This window comes from Mastomys coucha, unplaced genomic scaffold (assembly GCF_008632895.1).
Source record: "Mastomys coucha isolate ucsf_1 unplaced genomic scaffold, UCSF_Mcou_1 pScaffold23, whole genome shotgun sequence".
NCBI classification, from domain to species: domain Eukaryota; kingdom Metazoa; phylum Chordata; class Mammalia; order Rodentia; family Muridae; genus Mastomys; species Mastomys coucha.
In genome coordinates, this window is record NW_022196906.1 from 102582115 (window position 1) to 102606959 (window position 24845).

The 24845-nt window shown below is 48.6% G+C and overlaps 2 protein-coding genes across 5 annotated transcripts in view; both read left to right on the top strand.

The window, feature by feature from the left end:
* Nucleotides 1–6582: 6582 nt before the first annotated feature.
* Nucleotides 6583–18901, top strand: LOC116073065 (cytochrome b-c1 complex subunit 1, mitochondrial). The gene is made up of 13 exons (XM_031344750.1): nucleotides 6583–6722; nucleotides 6930–7070; nucleotides 11403–11489; nucleotides 12861–12990; nucleotides 13506–13704; nucleotides 14168–14247; nucleotides 16137–16252; nucleotides 16432–16575; nucleotides 16703–16863; nucleotides 16975–17060; nucleotides 17646–17734; nucleotides 18213–18288; nucleotides 18710–18901. The coding sequence occupies exons 1-13, from the start codon at nucleotides 6654–6656 to the stop codon at nucleotides 18772–18774; spliced, it is 1443 nt and encodes a 480-aa protein (XP_031200610.1). The 5' UTR covers nucleotides 6583–6653; the 3' UTR covers nucleotides 18775–18901.
* A 3517-nt stretch (nucleotides 18902–22418) lies between these two features.
* Nucleotides 22419–24845, top strand: part of Col7a1 (collagen type VII alpha 1 chain) — a 32756-nt gene continuing 30329 nt past the window's right edge. For all 4 annotated transcript variants that reach the window (XR_004111981.1, XM_031346358.1, XM_031346360.1 and 1 more), the window contains exons 1-7: nucleotides 22419–22475; nucleotides 22581–22669; nucleotides 23159–23339; nucleotides 23977–24136; nucleotides 24223–24316; nucleotides 24409–24570; nucleotides 24672–24835. Coding sequence is in view for 3 of the 4 variants with exons in the window: in XM_031346358.1 (XP_031202218.1) it covers nucleotides 22582–22669; nucleotides 23159–23339; nucleotides 23977–24136; nucleotides 24223–24316; nucleotides 24409–24570; nucleotides 24672–24835 (849 nt within the window). In the remaining variant the exon portion in view is untranslated. The remainder of the gene's footprint in view (nucleotides 22476–22580; nucleotides 22670–23158; nucleotides 23340–23976; nucleotides 24137–24222; nucleotides 24317–24408; nucleotides 24571–24671; nucleotides 24836–24845) is intronic.

Below are 24845 nucleotides of genomic sequence, written 5' to 3' on the forward strand. Positions count from 1 at the left end.
GCAAGCCAGCCGGGCAGTGGTGGTGAACGCCCTTAATCCCAGCACTCGGGAGGCAGAGGCAGGCAGATTTCTGAGTTCGAGGCCAGCCTGGTCTACAGAGTGAGTTCCAGGACAGCCAGGGCTACACAGAGAAACCCTGTCTCTAAAAAAACAAAAACAAAAACAAACAAACAAACCAAAAAGTGCAAGCCACCATGCCCAGATTAGTCATGGGCTTTTAAAAATAAGACATTTATTGTATTATATGCAATGTGCTTTGCCTATATGTATGTTTGTGTGCCATGTGTGTTCCTGTTGCTCAAAGAGGTCAGAAAAGGCATTGGTTCCCCTGGAACTGGAATTACAGATGGTTGTAAGGCACCTTATGGTCCTAGAAATCAAACCCAGGTCCTCTGCAAGAGCAGCAAGTGCTCTTAACTGCTGAGCCATCTCTCCAGCCCCACAGTTTTGAGCAGGTTACAGAACCAGAGTACAGGCTCCAAATCCTATCAGAAAATGATTAATTACACTAAAGCAATAGCCTCTACTGTGCTGCATTCTTTCTGTTTTTTAATGAGTTTATACAAATATATTTATTCTCCTTCTCTGCGTACTGTTTCCATACCTGATGCCTGACAAGGTCAGAGGAGGTGGGTAGGTCCCTGGAACTGGAGGTACTGACAGTAAGGTAACTCCTTTTGAAACCTAGTCTCAAAAAAAAAATTAAATGAGGGGGCTGGAGAGCTGACTCAGCGGTTAAGAGCCCCAGCTGCTCCTTCAGAGGACCCAGGTTCAGTTCCCAGCACCCACATGGTTGCTCACAACTGTTTGTGACTCCAATGCTAGGATATCTGACACCCCCACATTAATGCACATAAAAGAACGTTAAATTTAAAAATTAAATAAGTAAATAAAAATCATTCTAAACATTGGAAGAGAATTTGCTGGTAGACTAGGCATAGATTATGAGGGTGAAGAGCCAAGGATAATTCTGAGATTTTAATTCTTCTTTTGCCTTTTGAGACAGGGTTTCTCTGCCTGGAACTCACTCTGTAGACCAGGCTGTCCTCAAACCCACAGAGACCAGCCTGCTCTGCCTCCAACATGCTGGGAGGAAAAGTGCTCAATACCACCACTCAGCTTCTTTTTTCTCTTTTAAGACAAGATCTTGCTAAGAAGCTCTGGCTGGCCCTGGAACGCCCTATATAGACCAGGCTGGACCAGGCTGGCCTTGAACTTCCAGTGGTTTGCCTGCTTCTGCTTCACAAGGGCTGGACCCAAACATACCCTCCTCCCACCCTGTATGTATATGTGTGTTTGCATATGTATGTGCAGGGCTATGTGTGTATGTGTGTTTGTGTGTGTGTGCTGCTATTACAAAGGAGTTTGGTTCTTAGCATCCATATTAGGTGGCTCACAACTGCCTGTAACTACAACCTCAGGGGATCCATCACCCTGAGGTGATGCATATGATGCATACTTACACGTAATTAAAGATAAATCTAAAAACAAGTGAAACCAAATTATGGGAAAGGAAACAGATATTGAGGGAGGGCATAAAGAAAACAGGCGCACAAAACAAAAGAGTTGGGTCAGAGTTTCAGAGCTTGTCACCCAAGATGCTTCAGGGCGAAACAAGCCACGGTAGAGGCCTGCAATGCTGGTAAAAGTTGTCTCCGTAGATCTGGAACTTGGACCACCACCTCCCTTCCTGATGAGTGAGACAGTTCCTGGAACTGTTCGGGTCAGAGTTCAGATACCCAGAATCTAGAAAACTGGTATGCATGGAGGGCCATCCGTAAGCCAAGCAGATGGGAAGAGGGGACAAGGAGTCCTCCCACAAACGGAAAGCCAGATTCGCCAAACAAGAGATGGTAATGTCTGTGCAAGAGGGTCTTACTTCAGCCAATTTCCTCCAAAGATAAGGACCAATTCGCTAACGATCTATTTTCCTAGTCAAGTTCACACTCCACCTCTTGGAGAACTTACCCATGCCCTCTGGACTTGGGCGTTTTGTGGTCCTCCCAGGAGTCTGGCGTTTACCACTTCCCTGGGATCTGAGTAATGTCCTATGTTTATATTTCTGGTAAGCTCTTATCGTTGTGATAGTCCACATACTGGTCACGCAAAGCATCTATTTGTTCTCTTTTAATTCTTCCACTGAGACAGCAGAAGAGATGGTTTATTGCATCTATTACACTTGAGCACAAATGAAAACTGAATGCAGCGGGTCCAGGGCAGAGGACCAACAGGGACTTTTTCACTTGAAAGCAAGGTAATTCTCTCACAGGTTGGCATCAAAGAACTGGTACAAGTTCCAGATCCACTGAGATAACTTTTATTAGCATCTCAAGCCCCCAGCATTCCTTGTTTCTGCCCTGAGGCATCTTGAGAAACAAGCGGGCTTACCTGGGCTTCTGCCTCATCTCTCCTGTTTTGTGCATTAGCCTGCACATTGCCTCTGCCTCTACTCTGTCTGCTCTCATGGCACAGAAGTCTGAATGAGGGAGAAGGTCCTAAGGCTAAGAGCATGACTGACTCTTAAACATTTTCTTTCTTTTTATTCTTTTCATCACAGGATCCAGTTACAAAGTAATGAACACAGGTGTGGGAATCCAGATTTGGGGGCAGGGTAAATGGACACAAAGGGATCTTTGTTCTTGTATAATGACAAATAATTATAGCTATTGCTTACTTTAAACATAGTTTCCTTAGCCAGTCATGGTGGCCCAGACCTCCAATCCCACCCACTGAAGAGGCAAAGGTAGGTGGATCTCTGTGAGTGTAAGGCAAGGCAGTCTACATAGCAAGCTCCAGGTCAGTCAGAGCTACACAGTGATATTCTCTCTCTCTCTCTCTCTCTCTCTCTCTCTCTCTCTCTCTCTCTCTCTCTCTCTCTCTCTCTCTCTCTCTCTCTCTCTCTCTCTCCCTCCCTCCCTCCCTCCCTCCCTCCCTCCCTCCCTCTCTCCCTCCCTCCTCCCTCTCTTCTTTTCTCTCTCCCTCTCCCTTCCTTTCCATCTTACTCTGAAACAAGATCTCACTGTGTAGCTTTAGCTGTCCTGGAACTCACTGTGTAGATCAGACTGGCCTTGAACCCACAGGGATCCAACTGGCTCTGTTGCCTGAGTGCTGGGATTAAAGTCACTCACCACTGTGCCCAGCTGAGACCTTATACCTATCAAATCCAATTTTCCTATGTGATGCTAGGGACTGAACATAGGGCCTTGTATAAACTATCATTGAACCATGTCTCAGCCTGGCAAGTAATTATGTTTTAATATTTATGTATTTATTTATTTATTTATTTATGTGCATGTGGAGGTCTGAGCACAACTCTATGGAGTCAGTTATCACCTTCCACCAATGTGAATTCTGGGGATTAAATTTGAATCATTTGATTTAGCAGCAAACACCTTTACTCACTTAGCCATCTCAGTGGCCCAGCAATTTATTTAATAAACAAACAAACAAAAACCACAGGCCTGGAAAGATGTCTGGGTTGCTAAGAGCCTTTGCTGCTCTTGCAGAGGACCTGGGTCCAATTCTCAGCATCCACATGACAGTTAACAACCATCTATAACTCAAGTCCCTGATTCCTGGTTCTGGCCTCTGAGAATACCAGTCCCACAAATGGTACACATACATACACGTAGGCAAAACACTTGATACTCATAAAGCAAAAGTAAATCTTTTAAAAAACAAAACTCCACACGAGGCTGAAGAGATGGCTCAGGGGTTAGGAGCACTTCCTGCTCTTGCAGAGGACCCAGGTTCAGTTTCCAGCAACCACATGGTAGCTCACAACTGTCTACAACTCCAGTGCCAAGAGACTCAATGCCCTCTTCTGGCCTCCACACATGCAGACAAACCCTCAAACACATTAAAAACAAAAAAGCCAAAACTCTAAAAACAAAACAAAACAAAACAAAAAACCAAAAAAAACCAGCCATGAGTCCTAATGATGTAATGATACAAGAAATGTCAAATATCCAGATTTGAAACCACTACAAAGAGACATTCTGTTAGAAAATGATCTTTTAAATGTCTTTTATTATACTGAAATATCTGAGAGGCACCTCTAATTTGGATGATGAAATTAATAGGCTGTTTAACTGTGAAATGAGTGGGTGAGAGTCATGAGGAATGTAGAACAGAATACAAGGATGCAACTGTTTACCTTTCAGGGCTTTAGATCATACAAAACCTGTGAAGGAAGGCCCAGCTGATCATTGTTTTTGGTTGTCTTACACAGGCTTCCAAAGGACACACTACTTTTATTATTATCATTTATTATTATTATTATTATTATTATTATTATTATTATTATTATATTAAATCAAAAATCTTATAAATGCTCACATTAAAGTCTGGAGTGATTAAAAACAAAACACACAGAGTTACAAACCAGTCAAGCCTAAGACAGGCAAATGTAAGGTGCTGCCCTGAATTACAAAAAAGACATTAGGTTAAAAAAAAAAAAACAAAAAAAAAACAGGGCCGGGCGGTGGTGGCGCACACCTTTAATCCCAGCACGTGGGAGGCAGAGGCAGGCGGATTTCTGAGTTCAAGGCCAGCCTGGTCTACAAAGTAAGCTCCAGGACAGCCAGGGCTATACAGAGAAACCCTGTCTCGAAAAACCAAAATAAAAAAACCTCAAGGAAATCTGTGCAAACTATGGACTTTAGTTAATAATGAACGAATAATGGCCTGCTAATAGTAATAGATGAGCTATACTAACGTAAGATGTCAGTAAAAGGCACGGCTCACTAATGAGCATGAGGGATCTTTGTAGACCATCTGCTCACAGCTCTCTAAGTATAAAGCTGCTCTGAAAATGGCTCCGCAGGCAAAGGTGCTTTCTGTACAAGCCTAGTGACCCAAATTTGACCCCCGGAATCTCTGTAAAGGTGGAAGGAGAGAACAGACTCCCCAGTGTTGTCCTTTGACCTTTGAACACATATAGGGACATCCCCCACACATGCGTACATCATGTGCACACACATACAAGTAATTGATAGAAATAATCTTAAACTAAAAAATCACATTTTGAAAAAGCTGAAAAAGGGCTGGAGAGATGGCTCAGTGGTTAAGAGCACTGACTGCTCTTCCAAAGGTCCTGAGTTCAAATCCCAGCAACTACATGGTGGGTCACAACCATCTGTAATGAGATTGGATGCCTTCTTCTGGAGTGTCTGTATACTTACATATAATAAATAAAGAATTTAAAAAAAAAAGAAAAAAAAAGAAAAGAAAAAGCTGAGAGCTAATGGTGTGACTCAGTACAATTTGCCTAATGTTTGTGAGAACCTGGCTTTACCTGTCAGCACCACAGAGATCAATTGGTGGCCCTTCCCTATGATCTTATTCCTGGGAGGGGGAGGTAGAAGGGTCAGAAGTTCAGGTCATCCAAGGCTTCAAAGTGAACTTGAGGCCGGCTTGGGCTACACATGACCCAGTGTGTAGCCCAAGAAAAGAAAGCCAGTAACTTAGGTTTGATTTTCCTTTCTTTCTTCCTTTGTGTGTTTGCAACTATATATCCCTGGCTCACTGTGGGTCCACAAGATCTCAATCAATACACACTAGGGTTTTTTGGGGTTTTTTTTGGTGTTTCGAGACAGGGTTTCTCTGTTCTGGAACTCACTCTGTAGACCAGGTTGGCCTCGAACTCAGAAATCTGCCTGCCTCTGCCTCCCAAGTGCTGGGGTTAAAGGCGTGCGTCACCACTGCCTGGCCGCCCACACTAAGGATCTCTTGTCTAATTTCAGATAGTTTTTTAAAAAATATTTTGAAATAGTCACAAAATAGAAAAAAACAGGCTTTTTTTTTTTTTTTTTTAGTTATTGTATTCCAAACAAGGAGCCCTATTTCACAAATTACCTCTACAATGTTCCTTTTTTCATACATGCTTTTTTTACCCTTATGTTTTGGAGACACTGTCTTACACAACTCAGGGTAGTTTTGAACTCCTTACAGAAGAGAAGATGTCCTTGAACTCCTAATTCTTCTGTGTCTCCATTTACCAAGTGCTAACATTCAATACTACTTTGGCAATGTATTATTATTATTATTATTATTATTATTATTATTATTATTTGGGTTTTTCATTTGTTTTGTTTTGTTTTTCGAGACAGGGTTCCTCTGTGTAGCCCTGGCTGTCCTGGAACTCACTCTGTAGACCATGCTGGCCTTGAACTCAGAAATCCACCTGCCTCTGCCTCCCAGGTGCTGGGATTGAAGGCGTGAGCCACCACTGCCCGGCTGGCAATGTTTAAAGATCTTTCAAGTCAACCATTTAAACATATTTTATTATTTTAAACTAACTTTAGTGGACACCTTCTTGCACAGACAGGCAAGTGCTTCAGCCCTTGGGCTCCATGTGTATCTGAGCCACTGCCCTCCAGGCCTCAGAGGTGCTGCTGGCGTACGGTGCATCTCCCGCAGTGGCACACCGCCTCCTTCAGGTGGAAGAAGGCGTTGCATGGAACCAGTCGCAGGCTGGTGTACCGAAGCGCTTAGAGGCACACTGACCAAATGACGACATGCGATTAGTTCTTGCTAATGGACTGGCTGCCCAACAGGGGGCGATCGAGCACCAGGTCGTCCTTACAGCGCCTGCGCCTCAGACTCCACTCTGCGCACGCGCAGCGCGGCTTTCCACTGACGGAAGTTAGAAGATGGCGGCGTCCGCAGTCTGCCGAGCGGCCTGCTCCGGGACGCAAGCGCTACTTCGCACCCGCCGCTCGGTGAGATGGCAGCGAGACGTTGGGCTGTAGGGCTCAGGGCTTTCGTACTCAGATGAGGAGCAGGCTGTCTGAGCAGTGGCCGATCGGAGCGGGGAGGTCGCGGGGGTCAGGGCCGTGGGAAGGTCATGGCGGAGGGCGGGGATGGGTATAGCCGAGGTCCCAGCGGCTTGGAGAACAGTTCTGACAATGGTCGCCTTCTTCCTTTAGCCGGCCCTGCTGAGGTTACCTGCCTTGCGGGGTACCGCAACCTTCGCCCAGGCCCTCCAGAGCGTGCCGGAGACCCAGGTCAGCGTGTTGGACAACGGGCTGCGTGTGGCCTCTGAGCAGTCCTCGCACGCCACCTGCACGGTGAGTGTGTGCCACTCCTCCAGATGAGGCCCGCTGTGTTGTCCCAGGTTGGGATGTGACCTTGGGCTCCACTCTTCCGTGTTTTGGGTGGAGACTGGCCTACTGCCGGGTTTGTCCCCGTACTTGACTTCAACCCTGCCTTAACTTCACAGCGACCGCGGGCCAGCCAACGCTATGATGCTTGCCAAGGACGGGGCCGAATTCTTTTCCAGCTTTTCATTCTGCCTACCCGAGAGAAGTGATTCTCCTCTTGCCACGAAACAGAATGTGATTTCACAGACTTTGGGTTATTTACAGAAAGACATCCAGATCTGTTAGACGCACCACCTAGGCTATGTAATTTGTAGGTTTAACCAGGAATGCACTTCAAGAAATGCCTCTGAAGGAACGGGAAGATGGGTCAGTGGGTAAAGAGCTTGGTACCCAAGCATGGGGACCTGAATTTGTATCCTCAACGTTGTGATTTAGGTCTAACACCAGTACTTTGAGGGTTGGAGACTAGTGTGTTTAGCTGGTCTTACTCTTACCTGTATGAGTGGCTTACACACATGTATATATGTGCACCATGTCTGTGCATAATGTCTATGGAGGCCCGAAAAGGACATTACAGCCCCTGGAACTGGAGTTGCAGGTGGTTGTGAGCCACTGTGTGGGTGCTGGGAATGGAACCTGGGTACTGTGGAAGAGCAGCTCCTAACCCTACACCATCTCACCATCCCACATACATAAAAATAATTTTTTTGTTTTTGAGACAGGGTTTCTCTTTGTAGTCCTGGCTATCCTGGTACTCAGTCTGTAGATCAGGCTGACCTCAAACTTGAGGATCCATTTGCCTCTGCCTCCCAAGTGCTGGGATTAAAGCCATGAGCCTCCAGTGCCTAGCTCAGAAGTAAGAAATCTTAAAACAAAAAACAAAAGGTGTAGAGTCATAAGAAAAAGCACCCAGTTTCCTCTGCCCTCCGTAGATATTTATATGGTAGAGTGTGCACACGCATGTATGTGCAACACTTGCACACACGAAATAAATGCCTCTGAAAGACTGGGAAATGTAACTCAGAGCTTGATACATAGCACTGAAGGAAGAAAAAGAATGCTTTTGAAGATTACAGTGAATTGGGTGATTATCCAAAAGAGTGGTAAATCTGGAGCACTATAGATTGCTCTTTGGCTAAGAGGGCTGGCTGCTCTTACAGAGGACCAGATTTCAGTTCCCAGCATCTCTTTTGGGCAGCTTCCAACCACCTGTAACTCCAGCTCCAGGAGATCTGACACTTTCTTCTGGCCTTCCCCACTTCCAGCTTTCCTGGGTACCTGTGTACACTGGTACACACAAACACAAATACTTTATTTAAAATTGCAAATTGGGCTGGAGAATTGACTCTGGTTTATAGCATTTGTTCTCTTTCAGGGGACCTAGCTTTGATTCCCAGCACCCACGCAGTGGCTCACAGCCAACTATAGCTCCAGTCCCAAAGGATCCCTCTTCTGACCTCCATAGGCACTAGGCACAAACATATACATACAAACAGGCAAAACACTCATTCACAGAAAATAATAAATGTAGAAGTTGGAAGTCTTCAAAATGGAGTCAAGAATTGAAGTCTTTACTAGGTGTGTGAGAAAACTCCTAAGCACCAATCCTCCCAACGCACTTAGAAGGGCTAAATTGTTTTGTTGTTTTTGAATACAGGGTTTCTCTGTGTAGCCCTGGCGCGCTCTGTAGATCAGGTTAGCCTCAAACTCACAGAGATCTGCCTGCTCCTGCTTCCTAAATCAGGCTGTAATTGAAGATGTGTGCACCACTGCCTGCCTAGGGTTATATGTTTTTGTTGCCTGATTCTTTACTTTTTCTAGGAACTTGTGATATAATTGTTACCAAGCACAGGATATGCTATAAAGTAATCTCCCTCATGTGTAGAGCCTACACGGATAGACTCGGAGCCACTGACAAAGCTTAGGGAGTCATGCCCTGTTCCACAGGCCCAGATACCATGGTCATCCTTCCATTGCAAAGAGTCAAAGGATGCTGTGGGTTGTAGTCTAAGGTGATAGATTTAAGGTGAATGTTGGGGCTAGAGAGATGGCTCAGTGGTTAAAGGCACTGGCTGTGCAATCACAAGAGCTGGAGTCCACATCCCAGCACTTACGTAACAAGGTGAGAGTCCTGCCAGTGTCCAGCTTTGGAGGATATGGTGTACCTTCTGGCCACCTTGTGCACACAGGCACCTGCACCTACACACAGGTGCACATATATTCACACACAAAGAAAAAGGCATGCTTATCTGAAATTATACGACACAGTGATGTATCAGCAAAGTTTGTGAAAAACTTAAGTTAGCTGTGAACAGAAAATCAAAAGCTTGACCATGTGGGTAAGAAGTGTGTTTTATAGCATGTCAAGAGAGTGTTTACGATTGATTCTTGCATGCCTATAATCCTATTACTTGAGAGGTGGGGGCAGAAGGATCAGGAGTTCAATGCCATCCTCTGCTACAGAATGATGATCAGGGCCAGTTTCAGCTATATGGCACCCTGTCTCAAAAATAAGGAAAAAAAAAAAACTCAAAATATTAAGATTCATACTTTGTAAGTAGAAGTAGGTGGATCTCTTAGTTCAAGGCCAGCCAGGACTACATAGATCCCATTTCAAAAATTAAAAATTGAAAGGAATATTAAGGTTGTTATTCTGGAACATGGTGGGGGATGTGTGTGTAGAGATAGTTCGTCAGTAAAAGCTTATATTGCTCTTGCAGAACTCAGGTTCTGTTTCCAGCACCCACTCATGTGGCTCCTGATTGACGGGAACTCCAGCTCCGAGGGATCTCCACAGACACTTAGTATGCACATACTCATAGCATATCCCCGTTTAAGAAGATACTTACATTGGGTGGAAGGGGGACACTTAGCATTTAATGTGGTAAATGTATGAGTGACTAAAGCTTCTCTTAGGTCGGGAGATATACATCATGGTAAAGTAGTTAGTAAGTATTCATGGGGCTTTGCGTGTGATGACCACTGCTGAAGTACAGTGGAGTGGTAATGAAGCCAGGTACTGTGGTACGTGCCTGTAGTCACAGATGTTTGAGAGATTAGAAGATGAGGGTTGCTTTGACCCAGAAGTTCAGGACCAGCTTAGCAATGTGGCGAGATCCATGTGGAAAAGTTACTGGACCATCATTATAGGGTCTCACTATGGAAGTTGCCTTCCTCTTTGTTCTTGAGACAAGGTTTCACTATGTAACTGGGCCTGGAACCTATCTCTGCTAGGATTAATAGTGTGTTCCACCACACCCTGCTTCAGTACCTTCTTAAAATGATGAATTACAAAGTGGCTAAGCCAGTCTCTGCCTCTTCTCATGAACAAACCATCAGAACAAAGGCCATGTAGTGTATTGGGTTTTGGTCCTTTGTTTGGTTTTTGAGACAAGGTCTTGCTGTGTTGAACAGGCTAACCTTGAACTCATAATCCTGCCTTGGCCTTCCAGAGTACTAGGGTTACAGACTTGGGACACCTCACCTAGCTCGCATATGACTCTTAGAATACAGAAAGTAAACAACTGTCTGCAAATGATGGGCTTCATGCCTAGAAAAAAATTAGAGTTGTAGAGCCAAGTAAATGGGCACAGTTGAAAATAAGGTGGGGCCAGGGGGCTGAGAGACGACTCGGGGGTTACAAGCACTGTCTGCTCTCCCAGAGGACCTGGGTTCAATTCCCAGCACCCATATGGCAGCTCACAACTGTCTGTAACTCCTGTCCCAGGGGGATCCAACACCTGCACACAGATATACATGCAGTCAAAACACCAGTGTACATAAAAATAAATTATTTTTAAAAGAAAATAAGACAAGGGGGATTTCTGTGAGTTCTAGGCCAGATGCTTCAAACATTAGCACCAGAAATGTTTCTGGATATTTCTTTTGTTTGTTTGTTTGTTTGTTTTTGGTTTTTGTTTTTGGTTTTTGAGACAGGGTTTCTCAGTGTAGCCCTGGCTGTCCTGGTACTCATTCTGTAGATCAGGCTGGCCTCAAACTCAGAAATCCACCTACTTCTGCCTCCCAAGTGCTGGGACTAAAGGCGTGCGCCACTACCGCCCGGCTGGATATTTCTGATAACCAGTGAGGTAATAGGACAGGTAAAAGGTGAGGCAGTATGATTTGGTTCCTTCTCTGTGCTGTGGCCCTTTTGTGCCTCTGATTGTGGGGGTCTTAATGGAGCAGCTCTCCCCCTCATTACCATCAATGAGGGCTTACATGAAACCTGTGTTGTTACTCGGGGTGTGACCAGGTGCTAGACTGATGGCTGGTTCCTTTTGTGGGTGCTCTCTTGTCCAGGTGGGAGTGTGGATTGACACTGGCAGTCGCTATGAAACTGAGAAGAACAATGGAGCAGGCTACTTTTTGGAACATCTGGCTTTCAAGGTAAGTCTTGTAAAGTCCATGTTTTCCCTCAGATTAGGGCTTCCTGTCTCAAAGGCCAGTGATCTAAAAATTAGTCTCCTGATTATGGATCTTTCAGGGCATGGTTTCTGGCTACCCTTCTGGAAGGAGCCAAATGTTTTTGTAAGTGAATGCTTATCTGATGAGCCCTATGTAAGGCCAGTCTATCACAGCAGGGAAATAAGTGGCTGGAACTTAGAACAGCCAGTCCCATCACACCCACAGTGAAGAGCAGAGAGGCTGGATGCAAGGGTGCTTGCTGCCTGCCTGCCTGCTTGCTGCCTGCCTGCCTGCTTGCTGCCTGCCTGCCTGCCTGCTTGCTGCCTGCTTGCTTGCATGCTTGCTGCTTTATGCTCAGCTTGCTGTCTTCAGTCTTAGATCATTTAGGGCCTGCTCCCTAAAGAATGGTAATTCTCACACACTAACCTAATTTAAATAATCCCTCATTAAGATTTTCCAGTGTTTCTAGGTTGTGTCAAGTTGATGATTAAAGCTAACCATCAGACTAGGCTTGTCTTGTGCCTGTGTACGTGGGGACTTAATGAACTTGCACATGTACGCGTATGCATTATAACAGAGTCACGCTTCCTTGCTTGTAAAATGTCACACTCTGTGTTGATTACCTACATCCCATAGTTAGAAAGTAGAGGCCTGTGTGTGTGGTTTCTTGTTTGTTTGTTTGTTTGTTTGTAAGTGGCAAAAAAGTTGAGGCAAGTCTGTGGTGTGGAGGGAGGTGGAGCCAGAATCAACAACCCATCCAGGTGCGTTGTCACAGACACTTGTGCAGGTATAATGTGTGCCGTGAGGCAGACCATGGGAGAGTCCGATGCCTTACACACACATGGGACTAGGGCAGGTCTTGTAGAAGTGGCTGCTAACATACATGAGTGACTAGCATGAGTGGGACACGGATGTGGGATTATCTGACTATGGCTGTCAGTAAGGAGAACATTGAGTACTGGAAAAGTTAGGCTGTTAGGCGAGCTCTGGTTGCTAGGCCACACTTGCTGCAGCTGTGCTGTTTCTCCTGTCACTGACTGTCCGCATCCATTGGTCCATGATGCTGTCTGCTCAACTGAGGGCCTATTTAATGAATACAGACTGCCGAGGGAGGTATGTGCTGGGTTTCAAAGGAGTGCATAGAAGGTGGGCTCCTGTATGCTGTGACTTCTGGTTGGATGTTCTTTTTTTAATGTATAGCATGTACTTGTCTATTGGATCTCCTGGAACTGGGGTTATGGATGGTTGTGAGCCACTATGTTGGTACTGGGAATGGAACCTGGATCCAAGTGCTCCTAGCCACTGAGCCAATCTCTTTAGCCCTTAATTGGTCCTCTTGATGTCTGATTCCAGGGAACAAAGAGTCGGCCTGGCAATGCCTTAGAGAAGGAGGTGGAGAGTATCGGGGCTCATCTTAATGCCTACAGCTCTCGGGAGCACACTGCTTACCTCATCAAGGCACTGTCCAAGGACCTGCCAAAAGGTAACGCCTGGGTGAAGGTGTGGCACTGGGCAGGTCTCCAGGGATGCAGAAGTCAGTCTCCCAAGAGCTCGAGGACTCTCTGCAGAATTGGACTTAACCCATGGGGCTGTGGCCTTGTCACAAGTGTACAACAGTGGGAGGGGCTAGGCTTAGGATTTTACACTGACGTTGTCTCCACTGGGCACCTAACTGTGTCGGTTTTTAAACTGTTTAAATTATGGGTGTGCGTTGGTGTGTGTTTGGCCACAGTAACTTGCAGGACTCAGCTCCTCTGTGCCATGTGGGTTCTGGGGCTCAGACTCAGGTTATCAGGCTTGGAAGCCAATGCCCTTACTCACCGAGTCAGCTCCTAAGTTTTCTGAGACAACAGACTATCATGTGCCTCAAGTTGGCCTTGAGCTCACTGTACCCCTGGCTGTTGTTGAACTCTTAGTAATCCTCCTGCTTTGGTTTCCCGAAAGCTGGGATTAGGGTTGTGCACCACCGTGCCTGTTAACACATCCTTCTGTGTCCAGCTGTGGAGCTCCTGGCAGATATTGTGCAGAACAGTAGTCTGGAAGACTCGCAGATTGAGAAGGAACGGGACGTGATCCTGCGGGAGATGCAGGAAAATGATGCCTCCATGCAGAATGTGGTCTTTGATTACCTGCATGCAACAGCATTCCAGGGCACACCGCTAGCCCAGGCTGTGGAGGGGCCCAGTGAGAATGTCAGGTGAGAGCTGGCTGAGATTGTGAAATAATCTCAACAGCATGTGCCTTTAGGTTGTCCAACTGTCTGTGTTGTTTGTTTTCCTAATTTATACAAATTTTGAATTGCCATCTGGTCCTATGACTATTTTAGCTCTGGGGTTTTCATGTGAGTCTTGAGCTCTGTTTAGGATCTTTGCATGCATGCCCTACATTCTGGGGGAGGGAGCGTGTAGCTGTCCCTCTGGTGGGGAGTGTGCCACGAGAGGGCACAGCAGCAGAGTCAGGTGCCTCTTCAGAGCCCAGCATCAGCTCACGCCTGCCGTGGTTCCTCCCTGGGTCCTGAAGGGGTAGGTGACAGAGAGGGATGGAGGGGGACGTGTGTTACAGCCTGCTCTTTACAGACACCATGCCTCTTCTCAGCTATGTTTTGTGTGACTCAGCTTGCTGTGGAGTGAGAGGAGTTGACTCAGCTGTGTGTCTTGCAGGAGGCTGTCGCGTACAGACTTGACTGACTACCTCAACAGGCATTACAAAGCTCCCCGGATGGTGCTGGCTGCAGCTGGAGGTCAGTGATGGGTTTGCTGAAGCCCTGGACTGGGGGGAGGGGGGCAAACTGTGCTTATCAATGCATAGATCTTCTGGTTCTGAACATAGAGGACTCCAGGGATCTCTGTTCTTGTCCTGTCATTAAGGTATGTGACTCAGGGCTAGAGAGATGGCTCAGTGGTTAAGAGCACTGACTGCTCTTCCAGAGGTCCTGAGTTCAAATCCCAGCAACCACATGGTGGCTCACAACCATCTGTAAGGGTATGTGACTCTTCTTATATGCTTAAAGATGGGATCCCATTCTGCTGGGATCTGGACACCACTGGGACTGGCCATACAGGGTGCTCCTTCTCCAGTACATGCTTCAGTTTGGCTCTTAGCTCCTGCCCAGGCCACAAACCTCTCTTAGCCTCATCTAGTCCTAGAATACTGTTTGGGGGCCAGTGGAAGACATATGGGCTTATTTTGGTAGCCTTGCCATTGGGTGCCACAAACGTTGGCTCTGTGATAATATACATTTGATGGTGACTAGGGCCACCTCAAAAGGGAAGCAGAGAATTACAGCCAAGGTTTTAATGGGAGCTTAGAATTAGAGGTGGGTGGGGAGCACATGTCATTCAAACAGATTTCTGAAGGGTTGAGTTGTCAGTTTAGTGGGGGACTTGGGCCAAGGGGAAATGTATATGCTAAGGCTTGCTCTGCTGCTAGATGGGGTCAGAGAAAGGCAAACTAACTAGAGAGTCATGTGCATGTGTGTACTTGTGTGCACGTCTGTGTGTGTGCGCGTGCGTGTGTGTGTGTCTGTGTGTGTGTGTGTGTGTGTGTGTGTGTGTGTGGACAACTTGTGGGAGTTGGTTCTTTCCATCTACCATGCGGATCTCAGGGATCAAATTCAGTCATTAGACTTGGCAGCAAGTGCCCTTACCTGTTGAGGTATGGGTTGGCCCAGAGATTCATTTATTTTTTTATTTATTTATTTTTATTTTTTTATTTTTTTTGGTTTTTCGAGACAGAGTTTCTCTGTATAGCCGTGACTGTCCTGGAACTCACTCTGTAGACCCGGCTGGCCTCAAACTCAGAAATCCGCCTGTCTCTGCCTCCCAAGTGCTGGGATTAAAGATTAAAGGCGTGTGCCACCACTGCCCGGCCCAGAGATTTATATACACACACACACACACACACACACACACACACACACACGTATATATATGTGTGTATATATATATATAATATATAACATATAATATATATATACACACATATATATATGCACATATATATATATATGTGACTGTATGCCTCTGTATATATGCCACCAGCATGTGGGTTCTCATGGAGGCCAGAAGATGATGTTAGATCCCCTGGAATGAGTTACATGAAGCTGTGCCCTACCTGACATTGGTTCCAGGAACTGAACTCAGGTCCTCTGGAAGAGCAGGAAGCTCTCTTAACTGCTGAGCCTTGCCTCTAGCTCTACTTTTATTTGTGGTGCTTAGATTGTACCTAAGGCAAGAGCTCTAACCACTCAAATATCCTCCCAGAGGTTTATTTATGTGTATGCATGTCTTGCCTGCCTGGATGTCTGGGTATGGGTATGGTGTTCACAGAGGTCAGAAGAGGGCATCAGATCTGAACTATTGTTATAAATGGCTGTAAACCACCATGTAGGTGTTTGGAACCAGTTCCTGGTCTACGAGAACAAGTGCTCTTAACTGCTGAGCCATTTCTCCAGATTCCCCATCCTCCAGGTCTGCTTTTAGGTCCCGTGCGCCTAAGGCCATGGCCGTTGTGCCCTGAGATGCCCTATCTTGCCTATCTTGGATCTTCCCTTCTCCTGTCCTGATGCCGTGTGTGTTCCTACTCCCTGTGCTTAGGCGTGGCAACCACTGACACCCTCTGTCCCTACAGGGGTGAAGCACCAGCAGCTGCTGGAGCTTGCTCAGAAACACTTCAGCAATGTCTCCCGAGTGTATGAGGAAGACGCCGTACCAGGTGTAACTCCATGTCGCTTCACTGGCAGTGAGGTGTGTTGCCTGGTAGCAGGGTTGGGCTCTGAGCTGGGGACCTCTGGGAGGACCCTTAGTACATGGTTGTCTTTGCAATGTCAGATTCCTCAGGACATTGGCAAGGAGTCCAGCATCTCCCATCCTGTGTTTTCCCAGGAGGTCTGGTTGCCTCTCAGACTTGACATGTGTTGTTTCAGATCCGCCATCGTGATGATGCCCTGCCTTTGGCCCATGTGGCCATTGCAGTAGAGGGACCTGGCTGGGCTAACCCAGACAACGTGGCTCTCCAAGTGGCCAATGCCATCATAGGCCACTATGACTGCACTTACGGTGGTGGAGTGGTAGGTACCAGGAACAGCCATTGGGGCTTGCCCTCAGCAGAGGGCGCCGGATTGTGGTTTATGAGTTATGGAGCTTAGGATATGTGCCACAGATATGAGGAGTGCTTCTGATCCTTGCCTCTGGCAGCACCTGTCCAGCCCGCTGGCTTCCGTTGCTGCAGCTAACAAGCTTTGCCAGAGTTTCCAGACCTTCAACATCTCCTACTCTGAGACCGGGCTGCTGGGCGCACACTTTGTCTGCGATGCCATGAGCATCGATGACATGGTCTTCTTCCTGCAAGGCCAGTGGTGAGTTTCAGCGTAGTCCTGCTGCCTGAGTTGTGGGTGATTGCCTGGAACACTGGGATCCCCACCATGAGCATCACTTCAACCCCACTGTCACCCTCCCACTTGCTTTAGGATGCGCCTGTGCACCAGTGCTACAGAGAGTGAGGTGACTCGGGGCAAAAACATCCTTAGGAATGCCTTGGTGTCTCATTTGGATGGTAAGTCCTGCATTCTCTAGAGAGGGATACAGCATATTTCATTGTGACTCAGGCTGTAGTGTGGCCTCGTTTAGAAAGGATAAACTTGGCATGTGTGGTGTTTCACACTTGTAACTCCAGCATTTGGATGATAAGCCAGGAGGATCAGGAGTTCACACTTACCCTTAGCTACAAAGTGAGTGAGTGCAGGACCAGCGGCAGTGTGGGAGACCTCATCGTAAAGGAAGAAGCTGGGCAGTTCTAGCACTCTGGAGTCAGAAGCGGGAAGATCTTGGTGAGTTAGAGAGGCCGTCTTGCTCTACTTATCAAATTCCTGGTCAGTTATGACTACATAGCAAGACCTTGCCTCAAAAGAAAACAAGAAGAGAGGGAGGGAAAGAAGACTTTAAGGCCACAGATACTCTGCCACCCCAGATGTGGGTGTTTGGAGCTTCAGGTGCAAGTGGAGGTAGCCCAGGTCAATAGCTCAGTACTGTTGTTATGGAAACAAGGGCTGTGGTCTGGGGTCAGAGCATGGTTCTAGAGGTCTTCGGGGGTCCAAGATTGGACCAAACAGATCTATGAGCTTTTCTGCTTCCCTTGAAGGCACCACTCCTGTGTGTGAAGACATTGGTCGCAGCCTCCTGACCTATGGCCGTCGCATCCCTCTGGCTGAGTGGGAGAGCCGGATTCAGGTAATTGAACCCCTAGAGGAGGGTCTGCAGCCTTAGGCTGGTGGGTCTCTGCAGAATTGGAGTTGGAATCTGATACATCAAAAATTGCTCCCATAGCTGGGCGGTGGTGGCACACGCGTTTAATCCCAGCACCTTTGGGAGGCAGAGGCAGATGGATTTCTGAGTTAGAGGCCAGCCTGGTCTACAGAGTGAGTTCCAGGACAGCCAAGGCCACACAGAGAAACCCTGTCTCAAAAACAAAACAAAACAAAACAAAAATTTGCTCCCATAAGCATCTATTATCCAAGGCAGCTGCCATTGGCAGGGGTGGGGGTAATTAGATACTAAAGGCTGTGGACTGGCAGGGAGAACCCTGCACATTCACCCTTTGGGGAGAGGAACAGCTCCAAAGAACAAGTAGATATGGGTTGACTCAAGGAAGTCCGGGGTAAGGAGTGCCCAGTACCTGTCACTCCTGTTCTCTCTGCCTCCCCTACAGGAGGTGGATGCCCAGATGCTGCGTGAAGTGTGCTCCAAGTACTTTTATGACCAGTGTCCAGCAGTGGCTGGATATGGTAAGTAGTCTAAAGGTCTGGCCTCTGTCATTTTCCTCAGACCCCCTCCCCTTCTGCTCCCCCATTCTCAGCTTAGACTTCAAGAAGGAAGTTGGGGCTCTCTCCGGTAACCGTCTGCCAGAGAGTTCTTTTTCAGAAAACCTGTCCAAACAATTCCCAACTCCCTGCCAAGCTGCTTCCATTAATACCCCACCCATCCCCAGCCCACCAGGTAACAGGTACCCTGCATGTGGGGTGGGGCTGCCAGGGCCAGGGCATGAAAGGACAGGCTCTGTACCCTGGGGAATGTGTTCCTCCTGCTTTCACTCAAAGCCTGTCTTGTGCTGCTCTGGGCAGCTTCTCTGAGCTGGGTGTGGCACAGGGCCAGGTGTCCCTGTACAGGCCAGGCACTCCACCCTGACTCCCCGCCTTATCCCCACAGGCCCCATCGAGCAGCTTCCAGACTACAACCGGATCCGCAGTGGCATGTTCTGGCTGCGCTTCTAGGCAGGAAGTCTGTGCTGGCAGGCAGGAGGGCGGGGCCAGGGACTCGGGGTCCCTGCCACAGACGTACCACTCTTGCTGCTCAGCTGTATGCAGCCAGTTACCACCAATAAAGTCCTATTGAAAACTGTGTTGTCCTTCTGTAGTATTGGCATGGAATCCATTGGGCGCAAAGACTTCCCTCACATTCTGCACCCTCTGAATCCTTAGGCCTTCCCATAGTCTCGTGTGTCCTCAGCCGGGGGCAAGCATGGAGGCTGCAGCAGAGGCCGGAAGCCTTTGATGCTTGCCGGGAGTCTGCCCAGATGTTTCCACTCAGCTACATGGGGGATATTCCTCATCCAGCTTGTCCCAGGAATAGGATGTGGGAGTTATGGAAACTACAGGCCCAGCCTGTACCCTGTTGAGGTCTCAGTGTGGAAATTAGGAGCTTATGTAGGAAAATCTTCACTGAAGACTTGAGAGCCACCCTCTGGTGGCCTCTATTCTGGTAGGATGGACCAGGAGGGGCCACTAGTGTACCAGAGGAAGTTGCTTCTGAGTGTTTACTGTGGGTTATAGAGATAGCCCGGAGCACAATGTTCTGGTTTGGTTTCCAACTGCTGTCTGGACAGGCAAGGCACGAATCCTTTGCCTCTGTTTGCCGCTGACTCAGGCTCCAAGAATAGCCCTGAGCTCAGTGGGGCCCAAGCCCACTCCCTCCTCTAGGTCTGTCCCAGGCAAGTCCTGAGCTGTTGTCCTAGAGATCCCTTCCCCATTTTCTAGAGGCAGCCAGGACCTAGCCATCCATCTTCTGATGAAGTGTTCGCTCAGTTGCTTTATCCTTCTGCTACTCCTTGGAACTCTGATCTGGGAGAATATGGGGTGGTAGGCCTCACTCCTGAGCTCCTCGGGCTTCTATGAGATCCCTGAGGAGGCCTGTGGGGAAGGTGGGAGCAAAGGGTCTGAGCCTCGTGAACTTTCTGGTAAGTGTGAGCTGGAGTCTAGGTCAATCTGTTAAGAGGGGCTCTTTGTTAAGAGAAGTCTCCCAGCACCCTCTTGTAAAAGTGCCAAACAAGTCTTGACTCTTGTCATTTGTCAAGAGGCATGTCATCCTACTGTGCGACCACCTGGACTTCTGGGTAACACAACTCAGATGATCCCAACCCTGGCTTTGTGTGGAGATGGAGCAACCATGTGTGGGAACGAGTGCCCGATCTGTTGCGCTGGAATGAGATTCGATTTCTAAGCTAATGTCTAACCCGAAAGGCTACAAATACAAATATGCTAGACATGAGATGGGGAGCTGCTGGACTTCTGGGTTCCTATCATTCTGAGCCCAGGCATTTCATCTTTGCTTGTGAAGAGAAGTAACTTGGTAGAAGCTGTGAACTAGCGTGGAGACTTGGGTTACATGTCTGTAGGAATCCCGGTGAGCCAGGATATGATGGAGCCCATAGGGAGAGGTGGGTGAGCTGAGGAAGCACAAGCCGGGCAGTATTCCCCACAGTACTGGGAGAGGCAGAGGGAAGCGTGGGTCAGAGGACACCCTGCCTGGTTCTGGTGTGGAGTTTGGAGGTTCTGAAGATGTAATGGAATGTGAGCTTGGTTGGAGACATGGTGCCATCTAGCAAAACATGACTGAAGCCAGGGAGGCATGAGGGGAAAAGGTCACTCTCTGGAGCCTCTGCTGCCCTGATGGAAGAACTGCAGGCAGGTTCGGGTCTCTCCCATTCTGTAGCTAAAGCTGCAGCCTTGCCAGGATGCTGCAGTCAAGGGCGTCATATGCTGTAGAGGAAGCTTTTGGCTGCGATAGACCTAGTCATCCCCAGCCTTCTACCTTCTCAGTAGCCACCTTTGACTCCATATTGAGCCTTTCCTGAGTGACATTCCAGCTCTAGTGAGGTTTGCCTTGATGCCATACTCTCTTCTTAAAAAAAAAAAAGATTTATTTATTATATGTATATGAGTAATACCAGAAGAGGGCATTGGATTCCATTGTGAGCTACCATGTGGTTGCTGGGAATCGAACTCAGGACCTCTGAAAGAGCAGCCGGTGCTCTTAACTGCTAAGCCATCTCTCCAGTCGTGATCCATACTTTGAGTTGGGTCCCCTATCTTCCCTAAAGGCCAGGCTCACACACACATGCATGTTCATACCATACATGCCACATTCATCCTGCTGTTACCCACCTTGGCTGTGAGAACATGCCTGGTTCTCTACTGCCCTCATCTGGGGCATACCACCTAGGGATGGGAGGTCCCAGGGACAAGACCAGGGAGACCCGGGTGTTGACAAAAGGTTCTGGGACCTGTAAAGACACTGTGTCTGGGGAATAGCTCTGAAAGCGGGCATCTTCAGTGACAAGGGAAGCTCCAGCTTTCCTGATGACAGGGAAATAGGAATGGAGGTCCTCCAGGCCCTGAGCTTTGCCCATGCTAGAAAACTAAAAACTTGCACCTGTCCCCATCTCCCCACTTAGCCTGTGGATCTGAGGGAGGTTGCAGGGCCAGGCACATTGGCAGCAGCCCAGCAATAGTGAATGAGGATACTTTCTAGGCTGTGCTGAACTGTACAGGACTGGCTAGAAAGCAAAGGAAACACGGCCCAAATGGGGATGAGTGTCTCTGTATTGATGACACTCACCTAGTCAACATGCATGTATAACCAAAGGAAACCATTAGGAAAGAGGGCTTGACCTGGGATTGGCAATGACTGTCCACACGGAAGGACTGAGAAGGGGTCACTTGGGGAGGGGAAAGTGAGATACCTTGAGGCAACGAGGGGAGGAAAGGGTCATAGGATGGCCCTGGCCTAGTCAGGGAACTGAGTAAAGAGGGTCTTCAAAAGCAGGGCAGAGGGGATTCTTGCAGGCTTTAATGAAGGCCTGAATCATGGGCAGGCCCTGCCAGTGGGAACATGGGTATCAGAAGGTGGATTCCTAAGAGATGAGCTGTCAGCATGGGTGGTCCATCCCTCCACATATGGACAAGCCTCCCTCTCTGCAAACACAGCTGGATGGCATCTGTCTAGGACTGGTAAAAGACACAGAAGGGAGTGAGGGGCATTGGGATGAACAAATAGGAATACCCACGACACAAATTCTTTCTTCCAAAATGGGGAAGTGTTGCTTAGGTCCAGCCCAATGAGGTTTTGGGGTCCCTAGGATAGTCCCATAGTCCCTCGTTTGCTGGAGACTGCTCTGGCTGTCATAAAGGTTAGGGTGGGGCACAGGAGGGCCACCAGACAGAAGCATGGCTGATTCACACGATTTGTGTTCGTCAGGATCAATGGCCTGAGGCTTTGTCTGGGCACCCCCATGGGGTTAGGGGTGAGTCAGCACCAGCTGCAGTATGCCCTACCATCAGGCTGCTACCCTTAGGGTCTGCTGGAACCTGTCCACATTTCAGAGAGCAGCAATGACTTCATTGGTCACTCTAACTAGAAAGCAGTCAAGACTTATCACCCTAAATAAGGTTGGAATGCCCTTGAAGTGTCTGTCAAACCCCTGGGTGATTCCCAAAAGTCTTGGGACCTGACCTTGCCCTTAAGTGTGTCATATCTTAAGTCCAGGAGAAGTGGGGTGGGGGAAGCGACCTCTGGGGAGGTGGGTGGGGGCAGGCCGCCAGGTCCCCGCCTGCTGCTCCGCCTCCTGAGAGCGGGGACTTTTCTCCTCTGTGCCGGCGGGACTTGCTGCGGCGCGGGAGCAGGCTGACTCGCACAGGCAAGATCAGGGCTTGGGGTGGGGAGTACTCGGTTTCCACCCGCCAAAGGCTTGGGAGACAAGGGACAGAGGTTGGGTTCCTGGCTAACTGTTTCTATCACTCAGGATGAGGCTGCGACTCCTGGTCGCTGCACTGTGCACTGCCGAGATCCTGGTGGGAGCACCCGGAGTGTGGGCCCAGCCCAGAGAGAGAGGTGGGCATCTTCCGGGACTCGCATCCTGTCACCTATGCATCTACTCAAACTTTATCCCTGACACCTTTCCACCAAGGATTTCTCCAGACTCTCCGTGGATTCTTCCTAAACTCCCCGAATTCTATTCTGTGTTTCCCAAATGGCCTCCTATCCCATTGGCACCCAAATTCTAGCTCCCTAGATGCACGCTGAATTCTCTGTCCTTTGCCACCCAGCAACAGTCCCTCCAAGCTGACTTCAGCCCCGGAGCTACACCCTGACTTGCAACTTATCCTCCCCCAAGGGCTTCTGCTCTCCCAGAGAAGCTCGGTTCTGAGCCCCACAGCGGTTTCCTCTAACACTGGCAGAAAGACGCCTACCTGGGGCTCTGTTTGCATAGAAGATAAAGCCCATTGTCTTCCCAGTCCCCAAGTGCCTGAGGGGACCTCAGTGCCTAGACGACGGTGGCTGTATTCCCTAAAAGGCCACGTTCTCTCCTCCCTGCTTCAGTGACCTGCACACGTCTTTACGCCGCTGACATTGTGTTCTTACTCGATGGCTCATCATCCATTGGCCGCAGCAACTTTCGAGAAGTGCGGGGATTCCTGGAGGGGCTGGTGCTGCCCTTCTCAGGAGCAGCCAGTGCACAGGGCGTCCGATTTGCCACAGTGCAATACAGTGATGATCCACAGTGAGTAGCTGACTTGGGGTCAGGATTGTTAGAGCCCAAGACCCCTTAATAGGAAGGAGTCTAGAGACAGGCTTTGGAGAGCCCAGAAAGACCCTCGCCAACACCTCTTCCAGAGAGAGGCTGGGATTACTTAGAAGAGTGTTTTTGTCCTAAAACACCTCTCACCTGTCCTGGGGTTGTGGTGGTGGTGGTGTGTGTGTGGGGGGTGGGGGAGTGGGAGGTGGACAGGATGATTCTGCTTTCTGATCTGCATAGAGACAGGGAGTCCAGGAGCTCCAGGTGTTGGGCTCCTATTGGAGTCTGCATGTTTGAGCTCTGCCAGCCCTTCAGCCCTTCAGCTCATCAGCAATGCTTTGTCTGGCCATTGTCCACTGTCCTGAAACAGAGCCCTTTCCCCTACAATGACTTAATCAGATATCCTGCCGCCCCTCCCCAGGCTAGGGACCTTGAGGGTTAAAGGCCTGTTGAGGCTCAGTAACACTGCTATGGCAAGCAGCACGAGAGGGAGGAGGCTGCTAATGTGGAAGCTTCCGTGGTAGAGGGCTGGGGTCTCGGAACCAAGGGTACTCTTAGTCTCACTTCAGAGGCAGGGCTGGAAGAGATCATGACCTTGTGCTCCCCCATTTCCTCCCCTCAGGACAGAATTTGGTCTGGATACGCTTGGCTCTGGGCGTGACACCATCCGAGCCATCCGTGAGCTCATCTATAAAGGTGGTAACACTCGCACGGGGGCCGCTCTTCACCATGTTTCCGACCGTGTCTTCCTGCCTCATCTAACACGTCCTGGCATCCCCAAGGTGTTCCCTAAACCTACCATGCCTGCAAATGTAACCCCAAAAGAAATGTCCGAAACATCCCTGACTGGTCTTGGCACCTATCCCAGGTCTGCATCCTGATCACAGACGGGAAATCCCAAGATTTAGTGGACACAGCTGCTCAAAAACTGAAGGGGCAGGGAGTCAAGCTGTTTGCTGTGGGTGAGAACCAAGTTGAGGTCAGAGGTCTGTTGGAGTGGGGGACCATTCAGAGAATGTGTACGCAACTGAGCCCTGTTTGGGCAACACTCCAGGAATCAAGAATGCTGATCCCGAGGAACTGAAGCGTGTCGCCTCACAGCCAACCGGAGATTTCTTCTTCTTCGTCAATGACTTCAGCATCTTGAGGACCCTGTTGCCCCTCATTTCCCGGAGGGTGTGCACAACTGCTGGTGGTGTGCCTGTGGCCCTGCCTTGTAAGTTCCTGCCCATTCTGGGTACCCTGACCCCAGCCTGGGAAGGCTGACCTATGTATTCCTCACCCCTGACCTGATACTGCCCCCAACCCCATTCGTAGCTGATGACACTCCATCTGGGCCCCGGGACCTGGTGCTATCTGAGCCAAGTAGCCAATCCTTGCGAGTACAGTGGACAGCAGCCAGTGGCCCTGTGACTGGCTACAAGGTTCAGTACACACCTTTGACAGGACTAGGGCAGCCGCTGCCAAGTGAGCGACAGGAGGTAAGGGTGT